The sequence below is a fragment of the Syngnathus scovelli genome, chromosome 5, assembly GCF_024217435.2.
Source record: "Syngnathus scovelli strain Florida chromosome 5, RoL_Ssco_1.2, whole genome shotgun sequence".
Lineage (NCBI taxonomy): Eukaryota > Metazoa > Chordata > Actinopteri > Syngnathiformes > Syngnathidae > Syngnathus > Syngnathus scovelli.
Window position 1 is genome coordinate 10,452,440 of NC_090851.1, and position 27,178 is coordinate 10,479,617.

At 41.3% G+C, this 27,178-nt stretch overlaps 3 protein-coding genes across 5 annotated transcripts; 2 read left to right on the top strand and 1 right to left on the bottom strand.

The window, feature by feature from the left end:
• Positions 1 to 234: 234 nt before the first annotated feature.
• Positions 235 to 7,241, top strand: LOC125968672 (stromal membrane-associated protein 1). Of its 2 annotated transcripts, none has more exons than XM_049719963.2 (10): positions 235 to 497; positions 920 to 1,053; positions 2,000 to 2,085; positions 2,310 to 2,385; positions 2,476 to 2,535; positions 2,621 to 2,699; positions 3,825 to 3,955; positions 4,863 to 5,082; positions 5,232 to 5,569; positions 6,582 to 7,241. In XM_049719963.2, the coding sequence occupies exons 1-10, from the start codon at positions 380 to 382 to the stop codon at positions 6,714 to 6,716; spliced, it is 1,377 nt and encodes a 458-aa protein (XP_049575920.1). In that variant the 5' UTR covers positions 235 to 379; the 3' UTR covers positions 6,717 to 7,241. The 2 variants fall into 2 exon arrangements, with proteins under 2 accessions (XP_049575920.1, XP_049575921.1); XM_049719964.2 differs by having other exon boundaries at positions 2,624 to 2,699.
• Positions 7,242 to 11,616: 4,375 nt separating this feature from the next.
• Positions 11,617 to 14,182, bottom strand: krt94 (keratin 94). Its single transcript, XM_049719965.2, has 8 exons — positions 13,711 to 14,182; positions 13,404 to 13,486; positions 13,164 to 13,320; positions 12,923 to 13,084; positions 12,705 to 12,830; positions 12,088 to 12,308; positions 11,979 to 11,992; positions 11,617 to 11,895 (listed from the first exon to the last, which is right to left on the bottom strand). The coding sequence occupies exons 1-8, from the start codon at positions 14,113 to 14,115 to the stop codon at positions 11,846 to 11,848; spliced, it is 1,218 nt and encodes a 405-aa protein (XP_049575922.1). The 5' UTR covers positions 14,116 to 14,182; the 3' UTR covers positions 11,617 to 11,845.
• An 8,520-nt stretch (positions 14,183 to 22,702) lies between these two features.
• On the top strand, positions 22,703 to 26,344 carry krt98 (keratin 98). 2 transcript variants are annotated; one of them, XM_049720277.2, is made up of 8 exons: positions 22,703 to 23,092; positions 24,141 to 24,223; positions 24,306 to 24,462; positions 25,376 to 25,537; positions 25,608 to 25,733; positions 25,811 to 26,031; positions 26,121 to 26,131; positions 26,206 to 26,344. In XM_049720277.2, the coding sequence occupies exons 1-8, from the start codon at positions 22,757 to 22,759 to the stop codon at positions 26,304 to 26,306; spliced, it is 1,197 nt and encodes a 398-aa protein (XP_049576234.1). In that variant the 5' UTR covers positions 22,703 to 22,756; the 3' UTR covers positions 26,307 to 26,344. The 2 variants fall into 2 exon arrangements, with proteins under 2 accessions (XP_049576234.1, XP_049576235.1); XM_049720278.2 differs by lacking the exon at positions 26,121 to 26,131.
• Positions 26,345 to 27,178: the final 834 nt, after the last annotated feature.

A 27,178-nucleotide genomic window follows, 5' to 3' on the forward strand; every position in this document is an offset into this window, starting at 1 on the left:
AGTTCCCCCCCCCCCCCACACACACACACACACACACACATAACAATACCACCCTACGCCTATAATGGTTGTCATTAATTGTAATGTAAAAGTTACACGATTAAAATTGGCATTCTGAAGCCATGCGTAACATTTCCTTTGATCCGAAACTCTGTGCGTCATATGACGTCATCGTGCCCGTCCAATCCTGTTTAGCCGCCGCGTCATGCTTGAGAATTCCCGTGGGCGGAGAAGCGATTCCGGTTCCGGGTGTCTTCGTATCAGCAGAACGAAGACGTTCGCCTTTCTGATTATGGTCTTTTACCAGAAACTTTTTTCAACTATCGACGGATCATTGTAGTTGCTATTTTATTCGACAAGTTAAACGGAAGAAGCGAACATGACGACCCGTTCAGAGCGAGAGAAGGCCCAGAAACTGAACGAGCAGCACCAGGCCATCCTGTCCAAAATGCTCAGAGAGGAAGACAACAAGTATTGTGCCGACTGCGAGGCGAAAGGTGCGACATTCACCCAGACGATAATTGATTACTTTTTGCCACACCTACGTTGACTTATATTTCTTCGTACGCGTTTAGAACAATTGTAGCATCTGTTAGCCGATACAAAGCGACTCCGAGGTACGGAAGCGGCTCCGGTAGTCAGCTGACATCGCGTCCCTTGAAGCTAAACTAAGTACCCAGCTAGCAGGCAGCAAGCAGGCTAATCGCTTTCGTAAAAACACGCCGTATGTCTTTAATTCACAATGAATCCGAGTCTACTTTTCTAATCATCACACAGCATGTTGATCATGTGTTTTATTCTAATCCCATCACGTCTCAGAGAGTAGTGTATAGTGCATGAGTAGTATTTGCCTGCTACCTGTAAGTCATAAGCCACTTAGTATTGGTTCGATCCACCATGGGGCCCTTTACCTTTTCAGGTCCGAGATGGGCATCTTGGAACCTGGGCGTATTTATCTGCATTCGGTGTGCGGGCATCCACAGGAACCTCGGTGTCCACATATCCCGAGTGAAATCAGTCAACTTGGACCAATGGACCTCAGATCAAATCCAGGTAGGGTAGTCTAATTTTTTCAACTACAACTTGCCATTGTCTCCAGAGTTAGTCAGAACACAAGGTACTACAACTCCCAAAGCGCCATGAGTGAAATCAGTAAACAGGGGTAGAATTAAATGTCTGTTCTATTAATGCTAGCGACATGTAGTGGTAGGCAGACCAATTAAATGGCCTTCCACTAGATATCAGTAGGTACTAAGAAAAAAAAAAAAATCCACCTGTTGCCATTCAAACAACAAACACAACAGGGATGCACATCAATAAAAGTTGGATTAGACAGCAATGTTGCAGTGATCAAAAGTTCCTTAATTAGAAGACGAGTAGATTGATTTCTGACTGATATTTTGATGTACCTTTCCACTAAACAGCATAAGGAATGACACCCATCTTAAAATATAATTTTTTGACAATTATGTGCCACTTTAGAATCACGGGACTATATAGTTGAGAACCCTGTATTTACTGCAGCAACTCGTACACAACCGGCTTGTTGGTTTTGATTAGACTTTTTTTGCTTCAAAATGTGTCGGACCAACAGACTGCTAAACTCCTTTGCGTACCACCTGCCATCAAATTGCATAACTCATCAAGGACAAAGGAGACCTCACATGATTAGCATACCCAAGTGTTACCTTCAATACTTTATTACTCAACAATTTATTTATTGCTATGCGCGTTATTACTGTCCTCTTTGCTTGTTACTCATGTGCAATGTTCTCTCGTACTATTTCTGTGTGAATTATTGGAACCAGAATATCCTCAGGGAGCAATCCCAAGGGATGGATAAAGTTGAGTCTATGGCTAACATTATGAATGCAAATCCTCCATATGTCAGTAATTTAATGGTTATTCAGCGCTGTTATTTCTCTGACAGCTTTTACATGAACACAGTGATCATGAGTATTTCTGTGTTAACCCCTCAGTGCTCTCTTTTTTTTGTCAGCGTATGCAGGATATGGGAAACACCAAGGCCAGGCAGCTATATGAGGCCGACCTTCCAGCAAACTTCAGACGACCTCAAACAGACCAGTATCTTTCACTACTTGCACTTACATGAAAGTGTCAGTATGCAGTCACTCATATTTAAAGCCTTAGTTTTGCAACCAGGAGTGTCTAAACTGTCTCCTGGATTGTTCTTGCTTGTAGCCTTCAGTGGTCTGCCCGATTATATCCCTTTGATTGAAGCTCATTCCATTGTGCACTTGTACTGCGAACTGTGTAAAGCTACTATATTTCCTTGACTCCCGTCTCAGAGCAGTTGAATTCTTCATCAGGGATAAATATGAGAAGAAGAAATACTACAGCAGGAATTTGACCAATGGAGGCAGTGTATGTCCCTTTTTAATATTACTATTTGACCACTTTTCACTTCGCTCACACTTAAACGGATTCCTATATTTTTTCTTTTCGTTTTCTCAGCCTAAAGATTGTATTAAGAAGGAGACTGAGCGAGGGAGCAAGGTGTCATCTTACACCAAGGTAAGTTCTCATGTACGCATTCGCACAATCTTCTCAGCTTTCACCTGTTTACCCTCTTAAATGACGATTCATCTATTATTTTAAGAAGAATGAAGACTCAAGGCCAGCCCCTAAAACCAGCCCAGTGAAGACACCAGAACCTTCCGTGAACCTACTAGCACTTGGTGAGTGCGCTGCTCTTTTTCATCGACAATCTTAAGAGTCAAAGAATTATATTTGAGGAGCCTTATGGTAGCAGCATCTGCCTGACTGACATGATTTGCACGGCATCGTCAACCCAAGTTAAAGTACATTAGAGGGGGGTAATAAATACAAATGTTCTTGAGTTTGCTATTGTAATGTGGAAGCTAAACCCTGGTGGCGATGTCTGTTAGCTATATAAATAGTGTGACGTTATTTTAACCTGCGCACGAATTCACCAAAGGAGAGGAACGTGACACACTAAACAAACACCAACAGTGAATGGCATCCAGTTACAAGAAAAATACCAAGACAAAATATTGTCCTTCCAATTTCTGTTGCGCTCAAGTGAAGATTGTCTCACGAAACAAAAACCTACAGCTTGTCTTGCACCCCCCAGGTACAGTTCTTGAGTTGAATATTTCGGTAGCATTCACAACTTTAGACAATGTAAGTCCAAAAGCCATAGCATCTATGTAGATACTACAAAACTGCAGAAAACGATCTTTCTAAATCCTCTTTAACAGCCAACAGGCAACTGTAATGAACTGTGTTGCTTGTAATGCATAGTTACTTGTTCATCCAGAAATGCTGAAGCAGTGAACCTCAGAAGTTCCTCTAGCAGGAAGTTAAAGTTGCTGATTCAGCCAATGATGTTTGTTGCTGACTTTTGCCTTTTTTTTTTTCTATGTTTCAAAATGGGAAACAGGATCGGGTCACTTTAAAGTCATATATGTGGTGGACCACAATTCCTTGATGCTTATTGTTCCTCTTGTGGGATAAATTGCCTTTAAAAAGGTGGGAGCTGCTGTCTTGTGGTCAATGACGACATGATTCGTGGAATTATTTTTATCATCTCGCTAAACAAAACTTAGACGGAGTGTGTGTTGGTGGGGAAACATATAAGGGGGATTTATTTATTTATCTCTCACTGTCACTCTCCATTCCATATATATTTATTCAGGATGTCCCATTAGTTTTAGTAGTCGTTGATGCGAAGACGTTTGTGCCCAATCCAAATACATTTGTGTATGTGCCTGACAGATCTTGCTTACCTCGCGTAGTTATTTTCTACCTGTAAAACCAGTCTTTTGACTCTTCTGTTGTAGACGCACCGGCAGCTGCACCGAGCAACAATGGGATCACGAGCACAAGCCAGAGCAATAATGACCTGGACATTTTCGGTCCCATGGTATCCAACCCCCTACCGTCATCCACGTCGACTGCTCAGTTTCCTCAGGTACCATAGTGCTGGCATCAGGTGGAAATTAAAAATAAAATAAAATCATTTTTCAGGAGACTCTAACCCCTACCCCCACCCCTGTTTGTTAAGCCATTACCATTGCAATGTCAAATAGAGATCCGTATTTTATTTATTCCATCCACGGCACACCTTTTCAAAGGAAAAAATCTTGAGGCACACCAACAAATATATTGGTATTTTCTATGTTAAAATTAGTTATGTTAGGATGAAAGCTGTTGTGAAAGTGCTATATAAAGTCCTATTCCTATATAAAGAGAGTTGAATAATTGAATAAAAAATAGATATATTAAAATAAAATTATTCCTTTTGTCTAATAAAAGTGACAGTTTGTGAAAACGTTTTAGACAGTGTAAGGAATAAAGTTTTGAAAGTGATTGTGATTAAAAGAATCAAAGAAAAAGAATCAACATGTGACAATGAGAACAAAGTCACGTTTAATTACGCCCTGCTGTTCTGGCAGCAGCTGAATTTCGGTTGTCGCAATGAATGTGTCACGATTAGTGGTGTCAAATGCACAATGCAGGTTCTCCATTTTGAACTACATTGAAACGAATAAATTCAATGTCACTTTCTTTTTTTCCCCCCATAAATTTAAACGGCTAAGCATCATACTGTTGTCCTGTCTAGAAACATTACCAAAAGAGACAAATCTCTCCCCAAACACTTTGAGACAAATTGATATCAGAACCACAATTTTCAACGTTTGTTTTTTTGCCGTTGTTTATTTCCTGGTTGTCCCTACCAACGTATAGTGTGCATCCGAACATAGCTACAGAACATTTTTGGCAGTGTCACTTGAATTGTAAGCAAAAACGAAAAAGATAGGCAATATAATAAATTCTACCTCTAAATGTTTTTGGCTTTTTTTTTTCCCCCCATCTAGGTGAGCTCCAACAGTGTTGCCGGCACTCCTACACAAGCCCCGCCAGCAGCAGTGGGTGGAGCCACGTCAGTGTCAGGACACGGCGATCTTGACCTGTTCAATGACAGCAGCAGCAGCAGCAGCACAACTAAGACAGAAGAGAACACAAAGAAGCCATTGTCCAAGGACTCCATCTTGTCACTCTATGGAACCAACAACATGACACCACAGGCTCCAGCTGGTAAGAGAACAGCAAGTTATGCAACTTATCTACATAAAACCCATCATTAAACATCAAAAGAGTAGTCCTCACAAATAAACCCCAGCAAACCTGTATGTCACGGTACTTAAACATTATTTGCATAATGCTCTTTGTCCTCTTCCTCTCAGCTGGCATGTTCATGGGACCCTCTCAGATGCAGTATCCTGTCCAGACCACTGCCGGTTATCAGGCCTTTCCTGGCATGGGCACTGCTGTGCCGCCCACGACCGTCATGGGTGCCATGATGGCACAGAGTGGAGCAGCCATGATGGGGCCCAATCCAGGAATGATGGTTGGGATGACCATGCCCAATGGCTTCATGGGAAATGCCCCTGCTAGCGGTGTGATGGGCATGGCCCCCAGAATGATGGCGCCACATGGCAGTGCGATGCCTGCAGGCATGGTGCCTGCCCAGGGCATGTACACCATCCAGCCTGGGCAACAAGCTCAATGGAACATGGCTCAGGTATAGCTTCGTAAAATCACTGTGTGTAAAATGGCCTTGCATCCATATGCAAACTGCTTTTCCAATCTGTAACAGTTTAGTGTTTTGTCAATTTAGGACTGATTTTCCAGATACCAGCATTTTTCTCCTTTTTTAAGATTTAGCATTGTAGGCACTTGTTATTTTTTAGGTCTACTTCTAGACATTTCAAAATACTTAATTCTAGTAACCATTATGAACTTCCCTGACGTTATGCTATCAGTATTTTATTGCATTTGTCGAAACCATCGATATCGTCCAAGAAAGCAATATTACAGCACACTGTGCAACATAGATTTAACAAAGTCCGGAATCATTATGTATCTGGTCGCCAGCCAATCGCAGGGCAGATGGCCATTCACTATAACGTGCACTCGACACAGGAATGCCAGAGGTCACCAAAGCAAAAACAAAACATTTCAATTAAATACATCATAGGAATGGTGATTATTGAATGTATTTATATGCACAGATCACTCCTAATGTATTTTGCTCAATCTTAGCTTGTTCTGATAATACAGAATGCAAAAATACTGACAACTTCTGACTAAGCAAATACAGGATAGAAAAATACTGACAGCAAGCTGACCCTCTGAAACAATTTTTTTTATCCGATTGGACAAAAATAAATGTTATGTTTGTTGTGGTATTAAAAACTACGCAAGTAAATGTCCCTGCCAAACTATATTCGTGATAGCAGAATGTGTGATGGTTAAGTGTTCTTTACGGTAAAAAGAGTGGATGGAAAAGCTTGAGCAGACTTCTTGTCGTCATTGAGAGCCGCAGGAGAAATTCTGATCACCAGAGGGGAGGCACGACACAGGCAAGAAGACTTCAGTGTGCCAGCCTGTTTTAAATATGAGGACTCCCAACATGGAATTTATTCTCAAGAATATTTGCAATGATGTTTTGTCGGGTCATTGCTAGATATAGGGTCGTTGACTGTCACATTTTCCTTCCCGAGTGTTGACTGTAATGTGTTTCCCACCCTCAGGTGAGCCACCAGATGTCAGGGTTGCATCTGAACGGCGCACCCGGACACATGGCCTTCGCTCAGCCTCCAGCTGCTATGGGTGGTTGGGCAGCACCCGCATCCGGCCAAACTCTCAGCACACAACTATGGAAGTGAGCACGGACGGACGGAGAAAGAGTGGTGCTTGCAGAAGGTGCAAAAGAGCTTTTGTGTTTCTCTGCAACTCACTATGAACTGATGTCGATTCCCACCATGGACCAGCCTTCAAGAACATGAAAATAGTTATCTCTACTTGCCCCCCCCCTTCCTTCCTTCTCTTTACTCTCTTACTCTCTATTGTGTGAGTGAATTGGGAGTCTTACAACCTGGCAGATTCTGCCTGTCGTATGGTTTTTGAGCATTGCTTTTATTTTCCTTTTTTGGAAAACAAATTTAAGGAAATAACAGTCCCAACAAAAATTGTATTGACATATCAGAAAAGCTGCAGGACCAGTTACACGAGCTTTTATTGTATCATGATAAGATTATAGAACATTTAAATAAATAGTATTTAAAGGGAGAAGATACGACTAATACAGTCTTTGTGTTCTGCTCCCGAGTGTACAGCGCTGTATAACCTTTTAAAGTACTCGTGGTTCCCCTATATTAAAAAAAAAGAAATAAATAAAGGTCATGATTGATGGCTTGTGTCATCTCTTTTAATGGATGAAGAATGAATGAAAAGTTCAAAGGAAAGGAGGCGAGTGTTTGGCATTACATGGGAATATGTTGACATACAATAGTAAATGTTGGTTCCACAGTTTTTCATCATGGAGCTATACTTCATTATGGTAGACTCAGTGAAATATTCAGCTTTTTATTTTTTAAAACTTATTGGAGTTTGTAGTCAGTGGTTCTACACCATACAAAACAACCACTTCATTAACATAAGGAATAGTAAACTGTTGACACTTATGATTATATATAATTTTCTTTTAGCTCCCCTCACCACTTGAGTTTGATAAACAGTATTGAGTTTTTGTGATGGACTTTAAAGACACAACTTATTCCAAAGTCTGTTGTGATAGTTCTTACTGATGATATGTGGTCAGGGGAGGCAGGTGAGTGAGTACCTCCCTGTCCCCTTCCCTGCATGTAATTAATAAAACAACTGCAAACAAAGATTACATTATATCATTTAGTTCCGTGGTCCATTACAGTATGTAGATTTTCTTGAAATAACGTAATTTTAATTTTCCTGTTCAAATACATGGGTTAGAGGAGAAAGCACTACTGAGTGGTTAGATGTTATTCCCAACTCTTGAATGTCATTTTGAATCATTTAAAAGATTACCCCTGAAAATGAATGTTTTCTAGATCATTCGATTTTTTTTTCTTCAAATAAATTGTGTTGTGCCGCCAAGACTAACTTCTGCCCATAACCCAGGCAAAATGTAGGTCTTTCCCCAAAATACAAAATTATTCATCTCTTGTGAGATGTATCACTAAAACAATACCGAAACCTATTTGCTATTAGCTAGGGCTCTAATGCATGTGGAGCATTACAGAAAGAGTACAAAAACTCGGACGGGTAGTATTTTTATCCAATGGGCAGTTGTATGCACAGCAGCGTTGAAATGAAAAAAAAAGCAAACTAGCACGTGCTACTAAGGTTGAGCACTAGGTGGCAGTATTGCATTAATTTGGTTGTTGACCAGCCATAATGATTTGAAGAGCTAAATGCTGCATAAATCTAATCTGAGTTTGTGCTGGGCATTTTGCGTATGATTTCAAGTATCATGAGCTACAAATCAAATGGATGGAATGACATGACGTAGTATTAGTGAGTGAGTATAATGTAGTACAGTCTCACAAATACCTTCTGATGGTGTCAATCACAACTGAGCATTATTGTTTTTTAAAAAGTCTGGCTCTCGGTCTACCCAATGCATGGCTTTACAAAAGGATATTATGTATTTGTAAAAGAAAAACAACTCCAGTATGCTTTGCAGCCCATTGCCATTGCTTTCAACCTTTGGCTGTCCAAATGCACTGTAGCTGGTGCAATGAATGCCTTTTTGTGTAAAAGTCAAGTACATCCACATGGAGCTTTTGGAAAATTAAAGTGACGCAATATACTCAGTTACAGTTTGACAGGCAGGGAAAATGTGCCTCACGTTGCCTCTCTGGAGCGAGATTCTTTCCCTCAATGACAGTCAGGTTTATCAGAACAAGTCTGTCAGTACATACTATGGCTGTATTCCTCCGCCCAGAACAAATAAACCCACCCCAGTGAAGGTTTATACAGGTGGATGTGGTATGCCAAGTAACCTTTGCATAAAACCTGTTTTATTAATAGTGTGCATTGTGTTTAAAATGCACTCACCATTCCAAGCACTACGAGCCATGCCCAATTAGGTCGGTCCTTGTCTATGACTCCTAGGATTAAAAATGGGTGTGGTAATTCCAGCCAGCCCAGCTTTACCCGTTTAATTCCCACCTACCAGCCAAGGCCTCCTGCACAAGTCACCCTTGCATGATTTGCCAATGCTGATACCATTCCACTTTACTCAGATGGTGGCATGGGACAGAAGAGGTTTGTTCCCACATGCAGAGCCCCACATGCGCAAAAGAGCTAGCTACCTCATGTTTGGCAAAGCCTAAATGCATCTGAAGTGCTTTTTGCTTATGTTCAATTCCGATCTTTGCTCCAGGCTAACTTTGGAAAGTTTCACGATGAGGTTTGATGACGCAGCATGACTGATGCATAATTAAATATGTCACCGATATGAGAACTCGATTTGAATTTGTGAAAATTCCATGGTGACATTACACATGTGGGTGTTTGAATGATATCTGCTTGCTTGTCTTAGATGCAGCAGAAAGAGGTTAAACATGGTGGGAAAGTTCCAGAAACATATTTGCCAAAAATCGAAGCTGCCGGAAATGTACAAAGTCCGGCTTTGAATTTTATTACACATAGTTCCGGTTTCATAATAGCGAGTCCCGAATGTTTTTGTGCCCATGGTCCCTTCCTAAGTCTCTCTGCGTGCCTCAAGGCCGTCTTGCATGGCAGACGGCCATGCAAGGCAAAGAACCCATTGAAGAGGCTTCCTCTCTTTTTTTATGTATTTTTTTATTCGAATTCACACAGACTTTCTGGAAAGGCCTTTTTCTAATCAGCATGTCTTATCGCTACTGTTTGCGGCAGTTTGAATTTTGATTACAAATAAAATCAATCAAACGAATGAATGAACGCATTTTCTCATTAAGACAAAATGCATGACATTATCGACAAATTTTATATTTAATTATGATGAAATGTTGAAAAACTCTGTGACCAGTTCAGGGTGTACCCTATTAATAGTGTAAGTTGCTGAGGTTAGCAACAGAAAAAGCAACCTGCAAACTATTTTGATTGTAAATATACTTGGTGCTTCTGACTTAGGCCAGCTGAGAAGGCCTTGCTGGCCCTGACAGTTCACCACTAGCTTATAGGTGTTTATGTCACTAAAAATTAAAATAATAAAACATTCAGTCTCACCACTGGCAATTGTTCAAACTAAACCTTATCCAGTTCTTTTCAACATTCTTGGCTTTGTCGCAAATTCAGCAGGATTAGGTTCTACAGGGCAGCACTAGATTCTTATTTTCTGAATCACCTTTGCACAGCATGAGCGAAACGGATCGTTTTATGAGCTGGTAAAATGCCTTTACAGTCACATAGCGGGAAGATTTAAGCGTAAGCAATTTTGGGTTCACTATCGTCCTTAAGGATATTTATTTTGACATGTTTGGAGTCAAAACAGCAATCTTACGCTTAGCTGGCCGTTCACCCTTTTATCTGTGGTACCCTTACAAGACAATCCTCCCCATCACGTTGAATAAAAAACAGCTGCAGCGATGATTTGCAAAGTAAAATGGTAGTAATTTAACAAATAAAATTCATGTAGTTAAATTTTATCTGACAATAATATTAAAATCTGCAGAAAATTATGCGTAAGAACAATTAAGTGGATTACTATGTAAGACCCAAGTCAAGTGGACAATAATGCCAACTACTTGGTATGTACGCCAAGCAGACAAAATGTATTCAATGTTACAAATAATCTGAAAATTCATTGTTTAGCTCCGGATAAATGGCGTTATGAGAGGTATGACCTCAAAACTGTTTTTTACTGTATACAGTTGACTCATGACAAGCCATTAGAGCTACTGCTTCATATCTTGTTGTTTATGTCAAGGAAATATTCTGACCTTATTATCGCAATGGCTTTGGCTGAGAGCAATTCTGGAAGATCTTTTACATAGCGTAATGTAACAGCAGCGTGCTGGATATGTGTCCAAATATGGGCCCATAAAGCTTCCCAGTGGGGGTTGGGTGCTGTACTCTCACCCACTTTGTAATCGCTGACTTTCCAAAGCAAACATTACACCATTGTTTGAGAAATGTGAACTCCTCATCAGAATTTTGCTGTTTTACTCCTCAAAATGTGCTTAATGTAGTGTGTCACTTAGTTTATCATTCCATGCCTTTTTTTTCTATTTCCTGTTTCATGCAAACAGGTAAGATTAGGTCATAAAAGACCGTGCTGTGTTGAAAAGGTAAGGCTTGACCCTCCCTTTACTTTTTCATAGCTACACACACTACATCATAAATGAGTCCAAAGTGCAACACCGGTCCGAGATTTTAACACTGCCTGTCTTTGTTCACTTTGTCACTATTTGAATTCCCAGTCCGTGTGTTTATATTGAAGTATGTGTGCTCTTGTTACTTAGGTAACAGTGTTGACAGCCTCCAGGGCAAAGGTTAGTCAGCCCTTAGGGTGTGTCGTCTATTGAATCCATGGGTCATTTGCTCTGTTTGATTTTCATTTCACTTAAGGTTTTCTGCTCCGAGACATTGAGTGCAAGTCTAACATCAACAAGTTTGACCATTGTTGAGCCTTTTCCTGACAACACCGCCCTTACGTAACACTCATTTCCACCAGCCCATATCCCACCTCCCACAATGTAAACTCAGTTGCTATGACAACTGCATAAACAGAGATATCATTTTGTTGCAAAAATGACACACTTTGTAATCCCCAGCAGGTTTATTCTTTGGACAACACATGCAAACACACATACAGACATTTCCTCCGTTTCATAAACTTTAACGCAGCCTTTCGTCTCCTCTCGGTCTCGAGCGCGGCATTCAACTTTCATCTTCTGTCAGTGATTTTTTTTACCATTGTTTCACAAATCAGGTGTAGCAGCTTTGTGTGTGTGTGTGCATGTGTTTGTTGTCTTGCTATCTGGACCATTTAGCTGGAGGTGCGCACAGTGGTTGTTGTGACTGTGGTCTTAGAGCTCCCTGTGAAGAAGACAAAATGGCAGTGTTTCAATTGTCCATGCGGTTATGTAATATATCATTTCCTGGGGTTAAGAATCACTCACCTGAACCAATAGGCCTTAATTGAGAAAGGAAAGAGAAAATAAACAATGAATGGAGTGTTCCAATTATTTTTAATGTATGCACTCTCCAATTATGACCATTTCCGTCTACCTGGATTCCTCTGTGTCCAGTAGGCTCCTGTAGGTGGCAATCTCCTGCTCCAGCCTGGTCTTGATGTCCAGCAGCATCCTGTATTCCTGGCCCTGCTGCTCAATGCTGGTGCGCATGTTGGCTAGTTCTGACTCGAGCATGTTGATTGTGGTCTGGAAGCCGGTGAGCATGGCGCTGTAACGAGCCTCTGTGTCTGCTAACGTGTTCTCCAGCGCCGCTTTCTATAGAAGATTAAAACAAGAAAAACATGTTTAGTTGAACCATTGTCACATTGGATGTTGAAATAGAACAACCACATCCTGGTTTGTATCTGAAACTATTGTCTTTTTGACTGTGGATGTCACAAGGAGGCCTTCTTGAACAACCTGTGGGGCTTACAAGACCATCGTGTTCTGCATTCCTTGCCTTTTTCTCCAAGCTCTTTAATGTCTACCAGAACCTGACTGGACTGTGAAATGTTTTTCCCTCCCAGCACACCTCCCCACCCCCCAAATGCATTCTTCAGTAAAGCCCTCCTTCTGTACCCTTTATCACTGTCTCCATTTCCCTGGACAAGAGAGGAATTTTGCTCATATAAGGCGTGATTGTGACAAGGCTGTCTGGCTTTTGTCTCTCACCATGCTGAGTTCGGACTGCAGGGCGATTTCCAGACTCTGCAGCGTACGTCTCAGGTCTCCGATTTCTGTCTTGGACGTCTGGATGGTTTCTGTACTGACGGTCACCTCTTTCGACAAGGCGGCCGACTAGGAAGAGAAAAGCATGATATAAATTCTTCAGTTTGATTCAAAGCAAATGAGGTGGGGGGGGGGTTTGTGCGTGTGTGTGTTTGGGTTACCTTCTCATTAAACCAGGCTTCCTGGTCGCGGCGGTGTTTATCTGTGATAGCCTCGTACTGGGCGCGGATCTCTCCCAGGATTTTGTTGAGGTCTTGTTGGGGTGCGGCATCAACCTCCACGTTGACTGTGCCGGACAGCTGTGATCGCATCGCTGCCAGCTCCTGAGCAGCAGACACACCCACCAAAAAAGTTAGCATTTTAAACCTCTCACAAGAATTGCACATGTCAAGCTTGTGGTACCTCTGCGTGGTTCTTCTTGAGGTAAGCCAGCTCATCTTGCAGGCCTTCGATCTGCATCTCCAGGTCAGCTTTAGTCAGAGTGGTCTGGTCGAGCAGGCGGCGCAGGTTGGCAATGTCGGCCTCGACGGACTGCCGCATCATCAGTTCATGCTCGAACCTGTTGGATTTTGCCAAGGAAAGGGCAATGAGCTTGGCGTTTGGAATATGAGCACTGATTAAAGATATTACTTAAGGCCTTACTTGGTTCTGAAATCATCAGCAGCCAGTTTGGAGTTGTCAATCTGGAGGAGGATGTTGGCATTGCCGACGGTGGCGGCCATGATCTGAATTAAAGCACAATTTGAGAATTGGTCAGAAGCTTCATCTAGCAGACAGAAAACAGTGTTGTTGTTGTTTTTTTAAATTTGATAAGCACCCTATGTGTGAACTATGTCGGGTCAATGTCAATTTTAACGTGCGCAGTTTAACATTTCTAAACCCATATCGCTGTAGCATGCTAATGATTAACAGTAGCACAAACATCTTGCATGGCATCGACACTACCTACCTTGTCCTTCAGGTCATTGATAATGGCCCAGTAGTTGCTGTAGTCCCTGTCGGCCGCAGGCCCCTTCTGCTCGTAGTACTCTCTGATCTGCTTCTCCAGCTTGGCGTTGGCAGTCTCCAGAGAGCGCACCTTCTCCAGGTAGCTGGCCAGACGGTCATTCAGGTTCTGCATGGTGGCCTTCTCGTTCAGCTGAATGTTGTTCTGGTCCAAGGCGTGGGACAGGTCGAAGGAGCCCGCCCCGGCGCCATAACCACCACCATACCCGGATGAGACATTGTACATGGTGGAAGAGGAGATGCGAGGACCTCTGCCGTTCAGTCCGGAGAAGCTCCAAGCCTTGGGTGCGGCGAAGTTGTAGCTCCGGGTGGTCATCATGACGGGCTTACAGGCGATGCTGGAGTGCATGGCTGAGAGTCTTTCGAGAGAGGAGACGAGAGGAGTTTGAGCCGCTTGGACCAGGAGTGGAGTTGGGTAGTGGCGAGCCGGCTCCTGATATAGTGCTGGTCCTGGGGCGGGTCTGGTTTGGGGGGAGGGAGGGAGTTAGGGAGGGTAGGAGGGGAGAGAAGGAGGGAGTTTTACTCTGCCGATCCGCACTGGCTTGACACAACCACCACTTGTTTTCCTTTAAGGACCAATAGATTTTTTTCCCTTTCCCCCTATGAGGGCACTCTCATGGAATGTGTGTGTTTGTGTGTGTTGCTTCTTTTGTGTCCATGTTGGAGCAGATAGGGTCCTGCTGAGGTGTGTGTGTGTGTGTGTGTGTGAGTGTGTGTGTGTGCGTGCGTGCGTGCGTGCGTGCGTGCGTGCGTGCGTGCGTGCGTGCGCGCGCGCGTGCGTGCGTGCGTGTGTGTGTGTGCGCACGTCACATTTGTAATTTCTGCCTGCTTATCTAAATACCTGCTCTTCTACTCTCACACCATTTTGAATAATTGCATGCAAATATTATTAACTGCATGCAAATATGAAGATGATTTTAACATCAGGCACTTAACAAGCTCTTTTTTCTATCAAAAATGAACATCCTTGCACTCTGTGGAAAGAATGAACGTTTTGTAACTCATGCCAATGACCTTGTGGCCAATATTGCATTAACACTTCTTTTCATCCTTATTGACAAGGAATCTGCGCCCCCATTGTTCACCACATCACAGCCGACATGCCTTCTCAGTTCCTGTGTGTGTTCTTGAGTGTGGTGATTTTGGCCCCCGTTGCAGCCTGTTTTTGGGAGGAAACGGTGTGCAGAAAGGGATTGTGTGTCATTCTTGTGTGCATGTCTGCTGGAGTTCAAGTGGGTGTGCAACTCCTTATCTTCGTTTTGGGCAATGGGCCAATTTTTCTCTGCTGTGGAGATGGGAGAGGCTTGTGGGGTCATCAACCCCTCAGCCAAAGGGAGAAGTGACTCATGCCTCTTGTTTGTTGCAGGAGCAGGGTTTGGTCTCACTCTACTGTGAGAAATGTTTCACTGATATGTTTCATGAAACTCTGTTCAGACTGACTTCACGTCCACTGTAAGACGAATAAACTATTAAATGCCCTTTGAGGTCTTTGAACAAACACAAAATTGCAAAGCTCTGCCCCCTGCCCTTTGTTTTTAGGGAGCAATGGAGTTCAGTTGAAATCAGCATGGAGCAGTGTCAAACTTTTCACATTGCAGTGATGCAAAGTTACTTTCAACATTCATTTCTGAACTCCAACAACCCGATTATATTTTACAACTTTGACGCAAAATGTATTTATTAGTAAAATCCCGTAATCACTTGTTCGGATCACAATTGTAACAAGAAAGAATGTATCCTCAATAGTAAAAGACAGCACATCCTGCAATTGTCTCGCAACCAGTGAAGGGTGCACCCCACCTGTTGCTAAAAAATGTAGAGGGTAATGTTTCTATTTTATTATGAGTATATATTTTCTTCCATTATGTTGTAAGCAAACTCGTCTGCTGGGTCTGTCTCAAAACATGACGTGTAAATTTTACATATTAAAATGTAGCTTCATCATGACAGTTCTCTATCTTACAATTAGCAGAGTAGTGTGGCATCTAATATCATAAAGTGATGCCTTGTTTAAGTTTAATATGACCCGTGACGAGGCATGTAACAAAGTACTCGTGTCAAATCGACTCCCCCATTGAAATAAATGGAACTGACATTAATCCGTTCCACCTCTCAAAAAAAGGGGGAAAAAACTGATAATAGTTTTACAAAAAGTCACACCCACCCATGTGTTGTACCTTTAATTTGTTTGATCATCTAATTAAAAGTGTTTTCAGACCCTGCTTACAGACCAAGCTATATATCTTGAGTTTTTGAAAGTTGTTATTTTACCAGAATTCTGACAGAGGCCTGTTGAAAGTCAAACATGTAAAGACTCATCAGTCAGCAACAAGTGATTCCTTGAGGTATGCTACCCGCTGTGTGTGCAGTCATCGTGTCCCATCCAAGTACAGACCAAAAAGTAGAATAGCTGTAACAAGCAATGCTTTGACAGACTCACTGACTAAAAAACTATTATAAAAAGTATTTGTGCACTCTACGTTATTTATTTTATGCTGCGCTCTGTGCACTATGTGGAAAGTGGGCGTTTTCACCTAAACCAAATATGACTCATGCAAAAAACAACAAAAAAAAAATCCTCTACAATTAGTCTCTTCTGCATGTATTTTTAGATCCATTTGTAAATTCTGATTGCACACAGGAATTTTGTAACAGTGCTGATTATTAAGAAAACTTCAGACTTCTACGAAATCAACATGACTTAAACAGGATTTGGAGCAAAGTCTGTATATGTCACAATACTTGCACAGAATTAAGCCTTAACGGTTGCAACCCATACTGCAATCATAAATACTAACACATCTTGTCTTGACAATTTATAACCCACAAATCATCAAAAACATTTCTGCTAACTTTATCTAAATCTATGTGTACTTTGTGGGAGTGTTCAGTTGTCATAAACGGCATGACTCTGTGAAATATCTTCTGCCCACTCCCTCCCTTTTGCCAACGCTTGGTCAAAGAGATGAAGTCAAGCCAGGATGAGTTCACTGCATATACTTAAAACAAACACATCCACCTGAGTGGATTTAGAGTCGGCTTTTACTTTTCTCATTTCATTTTCTTCCACTTCACGTTCCAATCCTATCAGTAACATTAGGCTGTAAGATCATTAGCATGTTGTCAGGGACAGAAGACAAATATAGTGGAACATCTGACTTGACATGTAATATAACATGCTTGCTCTTGACCATACCAAAAGGCAGAGAAGGCCTTGTTGGTTAGCATGCAAAATTGATACTCTGAAGTGACATTTCACAGATCTGCTGATTTATGGCCTGACATCAAGAAGAACAGCGGTCCATCTTTTAGACAATGACAAGTTGAGCATTCTGTCTTCTGATTTTTCAAGGCCCAGTGAGTGAAAGAAAATGACAACAGCAAGTCTATTGTCTCCGTCACCTCCAAGTGAACGTACTGTAAGCTCAAAACAGTTTCTGTTATTTTACTGTATCCCAGCAACATGTACAGCATGTCACTCACTACTCAAGCATGAACGACACCTATTGTCTTCCAGTTTCATTCACTTATGCATACTGTATATGATCATTGTTCCTTTTACCGTATATGAATTTTGGATAAAAAAAAATATATATATTAATGAGAGTACTTTGCTAGACTTTCTCCATCAACAGTCATATGCTTTCTTGCAGAGTTGCTCATATCCCTTCACCACATAGTTCGCATACAGCAAAGTTAGCAGGTGTCTGTATGGATCAACAGTGAATCATAGCAGTGCACTGCTGTACGCTCCGGAGCCTCCTGTCACTATACCACACCCCACCGCAGGCATTATCACATCCTCTTTCAACTATTCGGACCGCGCTGTGCAATAACTCCCCAGCATACTACTTCATACTACTCCAACACACAATTGACACACGCTGTCCTAGTTTGTATGTGCATGCGTGTGTGCGTGTCCGTGTGTGTGCGTGCGTGCGTGTTAAACATTCACCATGCAAGCGCTCGAATCTTATCTGTTGTAATTCCAGTAAGCTTGTGGTGCTTGTCTTGTGTAAATAGTACCTTGGATCACTAATAAACAAATTAAAAAAGATTAATGTAGAGGGAGGGTTGGGTCTTATATGATCAGTGTATGTGTGTACTTTGCGCTTTTGCTCTAGAAGGTGTATTATTTAGATGCCTAGTCTCTTCCTGTCGTGGTTATTGATAACAATGCAACATAAGTATAGCAAGATAAGAAATACAAGCTATTGACATCAACGCTAAAACATGCCTTGATATTTCCTCCAGATGCTTTTCTTTAACTTGTCAAACACACCAGATAGTCCCAGCGCCACACCCATTATGAGCTCAGATACTTGGCTTGAACACTGGAGGTAACTTTTATTATTGAACAGCCTCCTCTAGTGGCACTTCATAAAATGCAGGCAGGCCAAGAAAACCTCCATGTATGAAGCAATATTTTTATTTTTAAGGTGCCATAGCAACACCAACCTGCCCAGCAATGCCGCCCTGCACGGCCACAAACCTCCGCTATGTGGCATGCTTGTTAAAACCAACGCACCGCAGCACACCCACCTGTCATAGTCGAGACTGACCTGTAAGGGGCAGCCTTGAGCCACAGGGCAGCCTGAAAATACAAAGAAGAAGAAAAAGTAAACACAGTCGCAGTAGTAGTAACTTCATAGTGATAGTAGCAATTCTTGTGGTGAATGACTTATGTAAACACTCCACACAACCAATTGCTCCTCTTTATTGGTGTCTGGCAGTAATGCGAGCTTCAGGTTTCTTACATACCTAGCTTTAGTTCTGTTTATATCACAGTCTGTCACTCCTATTGTTGTCCGTACAGACAAGAGAGGAAAAATCTCACGCCCCACACCATAATCACTCAGAATAATCATTTAGAGACATCATACAATAAATAGGCCTTTGTTCTTTTACAGGGAGGGGAAAAACTCAAAGTTGGCTCCAATGTAGCAATGGGAGCTTTAACTTCACCCCCAGGAGAACCCACTGTTGTATAATTCAAGTCACTGATGCAATTAAAACATAAACAACAGTATGGACCCTTGCTTTATTCACTCTCTTCCTGCGATACACACAGACACGCTGAAAGTATGCACTTTTGCAGAAAACCTCCACAGTGTGCATGTCTATGTGTGCACAGCAAGAAGCTGCAGAATGTGTCTGAAGAAGATGGAAGTCAAGAGCTCAGAAGAGAGAGGCCCCAATCACCTTTTGTTCAGATTTCTGTGCACATTAATTCGGTCGGGTTTTTTTTGTTTGGAGGAGGAAGAGTGGGCGTGGAGGCCTGTTGGGGGGTGTTGCGGTATAGGCTACTATGCCAGGATTGCTCAATGTGCCTTCATTCTTTACTCTCTGACTCTCTAACACCCTTTGGATGAGAATCATGTGTAAAATAAAGCCAGTGTGGATGTTGGCCCTAATGAAATTTCCAATAAGAACTGTTTCCATAATGTTTTCTTTCATAATGATACTTCAGTGAACCCTCGATATATTTCCTCAAAATGATGTTTTACAATAGCAGTGGCATGCATCCAGCCATTCGAGCCTTCTATGCTGGATAAACTAGTACACCATTATTTACAATTTACATGAAATTGTAATAATTTATTTGCTCATCACCTTTAGAATCCCAAGTGCTGGCGCCGACCTCATGTTCATACAACTACTTGGTCATAAGTAACCTAAAATAGCTAACCGAACTCTGGATCCAAAAGGGATGGAGCCAATCCTGGGTCATTTATACCGAGTACATTGGGTTAAGGATTTGACCCCACATTTTGGGCTATTTGATTAGACGAGGGGTTAAAAATACTAAACACATGACTGTAAGCTACCAAGAAATGAGTATCAGGCTATTGTTATGTTGTTTTTTTTTAGAAAAATAATGCTCATTTTATTGCCAATATCCTCGAGGAACAAGGAGACATTGTGTGTGAGTCTTTCTTCTTTTTACCACAGAGTTCTCCCACCCACTTTTTTTTCCATCCCATCCTGTCTACGTCATAGCAAAGAAGAGAGCACAGTAATGTGTGTTGCTTCCTTGCTTGGTTTGTCTCATTCCGTTGCCACCTTGTGTCTGAAATGGTGATTACGTAATTGCTACCAATACATACATACATACATTCACAATGGTTCTTAATTTTGTGCATTTCAACCTGTGAAAATATAAAAGCCATCATTTTAGTATATTTGATTTATTGACATCAGATGGGAGCTCCTTTGAGGAAAGGCCACTATCAACAGGGGATGTTTGAGAATAAATGTCAATTTTCGCACATGTCCTGAATGTTGTTAGTCACCTAAATGTTGAACAGAGGCTGAGATCTACCGGAGTCAAATTCCTTGTTTGGCATGCCCAAAAATGTCCAATAAACTTCTTGAATAAACTTCTTGAATAATCATCTCCACAAAATCAAAAATATTGTGTCGATCATTTCTTTTCATTTCATCAGTTGAAGTGGACAATATTAGTTATATTAGTGTGTAAACACATTAAAAGTGCAAACATTAACGGCATCAGATTTTTTAAAAAGAAGGTTTAAGACAAGTAAGTGTCAAAATATAATTAGGCTGTATACTTGCTGTCATATTTGAGATTTCTGGAAAGTTTACTTAATCATCTTAAACTTTTTTCTGGCAATAAGTTGAAATTGATGACAACATTTTTAATGTTTGAACTCACACAACCCAACAAAATATTGGAAAATTAATATTGAGTAGTGTATGTGTGTGTGCGTGTGCGTGTGTGCGCGTGTGCGTGTGTGTGTGACAATAGTAGGCAAGCAGGGCAACATATTTGTCATGAGCATCTCACAGAACAAAAGGCCTCCTTGTCTTTTGTTGTTCTGTGTTCATAGAGTATATTTCACCGGTAGCACAACAGGCTACAGGAACATGGGAGACAAAAATCAGGTTAATCTTGCAATGCCGTTGTTTCATTTCTACAATTTGCCAGTTGGGCTTTATTAATGGATTTACAGTGTTTTGGAAAATAGAGCCTCACATTTGTATTACTGTTGAATGGTTCTCAAATTGTCTTTAATTAACATGACCTACTTTTGGAATGTGGGCGGGGTTACAGACCAGGTAAGCAATTATTAAATGGCCGCGGCTCATTCACAAAAGGTTGCTTGGTGCATGCTGCAGGCCAAATACAATAATTATGAATGATGTGTTTTTCCTCTCTCTGTCTATCACACAATTACATTACATTAGAGGTGTCAAAGTGTTCACTTTACAGATTAATTTGATTTTTTAAAGCATTTACACAGCCGGAGAACATTTTGTATGAAGAAAAGCAATGACTGAACCAGCAGATGGATATTCCTCAATGGTCACCATACCATCTGTCATCCTGCCAGACGTCGCTCTCTTTATCGGGTTGACGAGATGTTGTGTGTGTGATGACAGAGAACAGCAGTCAAGCAGCACGGCTATGTTGCTCAACAAGATGAGCGTTTAAAAAACAAATATGCAAGTGATCATTTTACACTGGAGAGAAGATGTTGTTTCTGGCAGTTGTTGAGACATTTTGTCATGAGCCCTTTGAGCCACTGGTGACAAGCAATCATTATAGTGGGGAAGCGTCAAGACAAACAAAGACTTGAAAATTGATTGTGAAAATTATCATGTAAGTCTGTGATACGTATCATGTAAAAATGTGAAAATGATTTAAAAATGTGAAGCTAAAATGAAAAGATCAAAAGTGAAATAGTTGGCGTTTCATGTTTTTACATGATAATCATCACATTTTTACGTGATCCGATTCATGTTTTGAATTGATCATGTTTATGTTTTTACATAAATTTCATATATTCTGGTATGGCAGCTTTCATAGTTTTGTATAAAGGTTTACAGCACAGGTTTTTGATGAGTTAACATTTTAAAATATACTCTATAAAAGGAAAGTGGACAATCAACACAAAGCAAACTTTTGTATCGTGCACATTGTGCATTTTGATCTATTAGCTAAGACAACATCCTGAGGGAAGTGATGATGCGGCAAAAAATATTTCACTCATTGTTCATAATCAATCATTTTTCATCACAGAATTCCTTACAGAAGTGCAACTTATAGTCCTGACCTCATGACTGAGGCATCATCACAGTGTCTTGCTATTTCTGGCATTGCTTTTATTTCTTTGATCATAAACATCAGCAGGAAAGAGTATTAACATGAAATTTCGTTTTCATTTCTTTTCGCGTAATGCTAATGTGACTAATTTATTTTCCATCTCATGCTTCCTTTCTCTTATATGAGGTTGTTGCTACACATTCAAAACATGTTTTTTTAATAATGTAGTGTTTATTAATATAACTTATATTGTAGCTCTTAACAGCTAACGTTGGTTAAGAAAAAAATTCATTCTTCATCCGTATAGATGAAGACAAAGGCCAGACAACAAGAATATTTTAATTTTTACATTTCCCCACGTGATGTGGCTGTGTGACACGTTGACGAAAAATGATTCCACAAGCATCGGTTAATGCAACCTTGCTCATTCCTGCTCTGATATATTTGACTTTGACCAATAACCTTGATCCCAACCTTTGGCCCTTGTTTGGCAAATGTGAAATTGTCACCCCCGTGTGTAATTTCTTGTCACAGCTGTGAGCAAACATTTTGAGTGAACACTTTATGACATTTGGTGCGTCTTAGTGCAAACTGCTTGTTTTGTCTGGGAATAAATACGGAAGGTGACAATTATGCATTCCTAACAAGGTTTGGGGGATAGTCAAGAAGTATTCCAAGAATGGTCACATTCGTAGAGAAATGATAAAATGTGGAATCACAAGTTGGACCTGTAATGGGGGCGGGATGAAACCCTCACCCACTAGGCACCACCCGTGTGGTGATGGAGCGATTGCATGGCGTAATCACATTCTTCGCTTTCAACTAAAACCCCTCCCACTTGACACTACTACTACTATATATAACTCAGGGAGCAAAGTGATGCTCACAACTGCAGATCCTGTCCACATCCAGATCCTCCATCATGTCTCTGAGCACGAGATCCTACGGGGAGAAAACACTGAGCGTCTACGGTGGAGCCGGTGGTCACGGCACCCGCATCTCCTCCGCCCAGTCGTGCTACCTACCCGCCCCGGGTTTCAATCTGGCCGACGGCTTGGACCTCCACGTCGGCGCCAATGAGAAGGCCACCATGCAGAATCTGAACGACCGTCTGGCTTCTTACCTGGAGAAGGTGCGCACCCTGGAGAAGGAGAACGATCGATTGGACAAGCAGATCCGAGACTGGTACCAGAGCAGAACTGTCGTCACCCGTGACTACACCAATTACTTCGCCATCATTGATGACCTGAAAGATAAGGTGAGTGAAATCATTCCAGGATTATCCCCCGTGTGTGTTGGCCAAAGCAGATATGATGGCACCATGTCCGTTTAGATGATGGAAAGTGAAATTTAATTCCACCGCCAGCATCACACCAAATGCATACGTAGCTTTGATGTTATAGTACCGTATTTTCCGCACTATACGGCGCACCTAAAAACCTCCAATTTTCTCAAAAGCCGACAGTGCGCCTTATAATCAGGTGCGCCTTATATATGGACCAATATTGAGCCACTACAGCAGGCGTGTCCGAAGTCCGGCCCGCGGGCCAAATGTATATATCTTATATATGGACAAAGTTTTAAAATGGGCCATTCATTAAAGGTGCGCCTTATAATCCGGTGCGCCTCATATGTGGACAAAGTTTTAAAATGGGCCATTCATTGAAGGTGCGCCTTATAATCCGGTGCGCCTTATATGTGGACAAAGTTTTAAAATGGGCCATTCATTGAAGGTGCGCCTTATAATCCAGCGCGCCTTATAGTGCGCAAAATACGGTAGTGCTTTTATATGCATGATAATCTGAATAATAATTGCTGCCATTTGTTGCTAGGCATTGATCATTGGGCTCAATCCTAATACCCAATATGAAGATTTGCACATTTTGACTGAAAGTAGGATACAAATGACCCTGAAAAGATTACTCATTGGCTTGCAAACATTTCAGAATCTGCCCATCACTCAAAGTCAGCAGGAATAAGGATCTGCCCTCATAAGATGTGAGCAAATAAAAGCAATACTGGTAAAACAAAAACAAACGAAAAATGTTGTCACCGGGGATATTAATTTCTCCTGATGACTACTTTCACCAGAATTTATTAATAGTCTAATGGGAAGTATTGCTTAAGATGGCATATATTTTTGACCAATGAGCTCATGTTGTGACCATCCCTCCATCCATTTTCAACACCACTTATCCTATTTAGGGTCGTCATCGACACTGGGCAAAATGCAAACTCCACTCTGAACCGGTCATAAGCCAGTTGCAAGGCTCGAGGTCTTTGACCAATTTTTGTTTCCTTGTCAGATCCATGTCGCTGCCAGACTCAATGCCAAGACAATCTTGGACATGGACAATGCAAAACTGGCTGCTGATGACTTTAAAATAAAGTGAGTATATGTGTGTGTATTACCACATACTTGACATCCACGTCTGCCCTCTAAACCTCACCGACCACTTTGACGCTCTCAGGTATGAGAATGAGCTAGCCATGAGAATGACCGTGGAGGCTGACATCGCTGGGCTGAAAAAAGTGCAGGAAGAGATGAAGTTGATCAGAATGGATCTGGAGTGCCAGGTGGACGGTCTGAAGGATGAGCTCATCATGCTGAAAAACAACCATGAAGAGGTGAGGGTGTCCCACCGCAGTTTAAACAAAGGTGCTTGAGCTAGAAGAATGACTTTTATCTTGATCAATACATTCCGTCGCATGAATAACACCCCTGTGGGATGTGTTTACACTAAATTCTTCACCTCAGTGTGTCGTCAACACCATCGCTCTTCCATTCACTATTCATTCCATGGTATGTGAAGTGTCATCATTTGTCACAATCGATTGTGGCTTTAGACAGTCCTAAAGTACGCACAGGACCACACTCCCCTCTTAGAACTCTGAGGAAGTTCCATGTTAGGTGAATGTTTTTATAAACACTTGTGCTCTTTTGAACACTGCTGTTAGAGATTTGCTCACTCCAACTTATTTTGCAAGAACCAAACAGGAGACAAGCAAGTTCTTTTAGACACCTGCAGGTGGAGAGTCCATTCGTCGCTGTCTGAACAGCGATTATCGAATGAAGTCTGAAAAGTCTCCTTCCTGCAAGGGCATATTTATTAGGAGGAACAGAGTGGGGGTGAGAGTGGACAGGTTTGGTGAACCCCCGGCCTCTGGTAAGATCAGAGCAGGGGGTGTTTTACGATGTTGTGGGAAACAGAACAACTTTGATTGCTTCCTCTGCAGCTGGTCAATCAGTTCAAAAGATCTTAGCACTTTGTTCTACTACTTTTGTTAAGACAGGACAGGCGAGTTTAATTATTACAGGTTACATTCCAACATAATCATAGGATCAAGATAACCTGGAAAACCCTAACAATTGCCCTCTCCCCCGAGTTCACTTCCATGCATTCTTCTTTACTTCCGTTAATGCAGTTTACCTCACAGCCCCATTTGAAAGATTCCAAGTGTATGCACACACACACATTTTGAAAGTACCAAAACCCGGAAAGTCATCAGATGAGAAGATTCCCTCTTTGACTCCCCACAGGAATTGGCTCTGCTCAGGAGTCAGATGGGCGGTCAGGTAAACGTGTCCGTGGACGCATCGCCCTCTCCAGACCTGAACGAGATTATGACAGAGATCAGAGAACACTACGAAGCTATGATTGCCAAGAACCACAGGGAACTCGAGTCCTGGTACCAGACCAAGGTAAAGATAACAAAATAAATAGAATAAATTGATAAATTAACATGTCGCATTGTGTCTGGGATGTGCCAAGATGGCAGCAGTAGAGCAGGAAGTGATGACACACACAGAGTCTTTGGTGACATCCCGCTCTGAAGTCAAAGAACTCAAGGGTATACTCCAGAGACTTGAGATTGAACTACAGTCCCATTTTAGCATGGTACGTGTATCCCGGTGACTCACTTAAATGTTCATCTCAGACTGCCCACTCATGTCTTTTTTGTATTACGCCACCAGAAAGCATCCCTGGAGGGCACCCTGGCAGAAACTCAATCCCGCTACGCTGCTCAACTGGCAGGTCTGCAGAACATGGTTGTGAGCTTAGAGGCCCAGCTTTCCCAGATCCACGCCAGCATCACCAGTACTAAGCACGAATATGAAATGCTGTTGGACCTTAAAACTCGACTGGAGTTGGAGATTGCAGAGTACAGACGGCTGTTGGATGGAGAAGAGGACAGGTGGGAATGAGACTAATTTCTCAATTATGAAATTCACAATATCTGAAAAAAATTAACTAATGTATTCTGGTTTTATTCTTCTTCACCAGCTCAAAACAAGGTTAGTATTTTTGAATGCACAATTGGTTGAAACTCACGAACTACATTTGCTCATGCTTCTTTTCTTTCGTACAGTGATCACCAAGGTCATCACAGTGGTGGAGACGGTCGTCGACGGGAGGGTGGTTGAGAGCAGCAAGACTGTCGATGTAGATGTGGATGAGATTGAGTCATAGCTTGGAAGAGACTAAGACATTAAAGGTTGTGCAGTTAATGCTTGTGTGATGTCATTTTTTAGATGATTGATAAATAAATAAATGAATAAATAAATACATAATTAATTAATTAATTAATTAATTAATTAATTAATTAATTAATTAATTAATTAATTAATTAATTGAAGTAAGTAAGTAAATAAATAAATAAATACACCGCTGAGATTTTAAACAGCTTACTTGTTCTTCCCAAAATAGCACCTATAAACATATTTTAACCGACTTCAAAATCAAAATGCAGAAATGTGGAGCTTAATTGGAGAGAGAAAGTAAACTCCAAATCCACTTTGACCTGTTTAAACCATGTATTTAAAATTTTATTAGAGCTTATCAAAGGCTAGCCGACAGCATCGGCGCCCAATTTCATTCATGCTGTATTGCAGAAGCTGGGGGCCAGACTTATAAAATGGCATTTTCTTGAAATAATCTTGAAAAGGTCATTTTAAAAGCTAAAGAATTTACAGTAGTTTTATTTTTATTTCATAGATTGCCTGTTCTAAAATGAGCTACTAAAAACTCAGCCATGCTTATTTGTTAACAACTTTTCATATTTGTTTCGTATTCAGATCAAACTTTTTTTTTCTTCCCTTCCTTTGGGTATGGCAGATATTAATAAACACAGACTAAAATACTAGAGAATATGAGAGCTGAAAAATACCAAGTCAAAATGGTACAAATATTTTTCTCTTTCATAAATTCTACACAGAGCTTAACATAGCCGATACAATGTGTTGCTATTTATTATTTGTGATTCCATGGCCAAAGCTGGTTTTAACTGGCATGCAAAGCGTACATCTTGATGGGAAAATGTGTAGAGCTTTCAGCTGGGGAAA

Bases quoted from the DNA above. Each gene is read 5' to 3' on its own strand.
- LOC125968672 (XM_049719963.2), top strand. From the start codon at position 380: ATGACGACCCGTTCAGAGCGAGAGAAGGCCCAGAAACTGAACGAGCAG. The intron at 2,700-3,824 runs GTGAGTGCGCTG...CTTCTGTTGTAG, and splicing joins CGTGAACCTACTAGCACTTG to ACGCACCGGCAGCTGCACCG. The intron at 3,956-4,862 runs GTACCATAGTGC...CCCCCCATCTAG, and splicing joins CGACTGCTCAGTTTCCTCAG to GTGAGCTCCAACAGTGTTGC.
- krt98 (XM_049720277.2), top strand. From the start codon at position 22,757: ATGTCTCTGAGCACGAGATCCTACGGGGAGAAAACACTGAGCGTCTAC. The intron at 25,538-25,607 runs GTAAAGATAACA...GGATGTGCCAAG, and splicing joins AGTCCTGGTACCAGACCAAG to ATGGCAGCAGTAGAGCAGGA. The intron at 25,734-25,810 runs GTACGTGTATCC...TTACGCCACCAG, and splicing joins TACAGTCCCATTTTAGCATG to AAAGCATCCCTGGAGGGCAC.
- krt94 (XM_049719965.2), bottom strand. From the start codon at position 14,115: ATGCACTCCAGCATCGCCTGTAAGCCCGTCATGATGACCACCCGGAGC. The intron at 13,085-13,163 runs GTACCACAAGCT...TCTGCTGCTCAG, and splicing joins TCAAGAAGAACCACGCAGAG to GAGCTGGCAGCGATGCGATC. The intron at 12,309-12,704 runs GTGAGAGACAAA...AATCTTCTATAG, and splicing joins TGCAGTCCGAACTCAGCATG to AAAGCGGCGCTGGAGAACAC.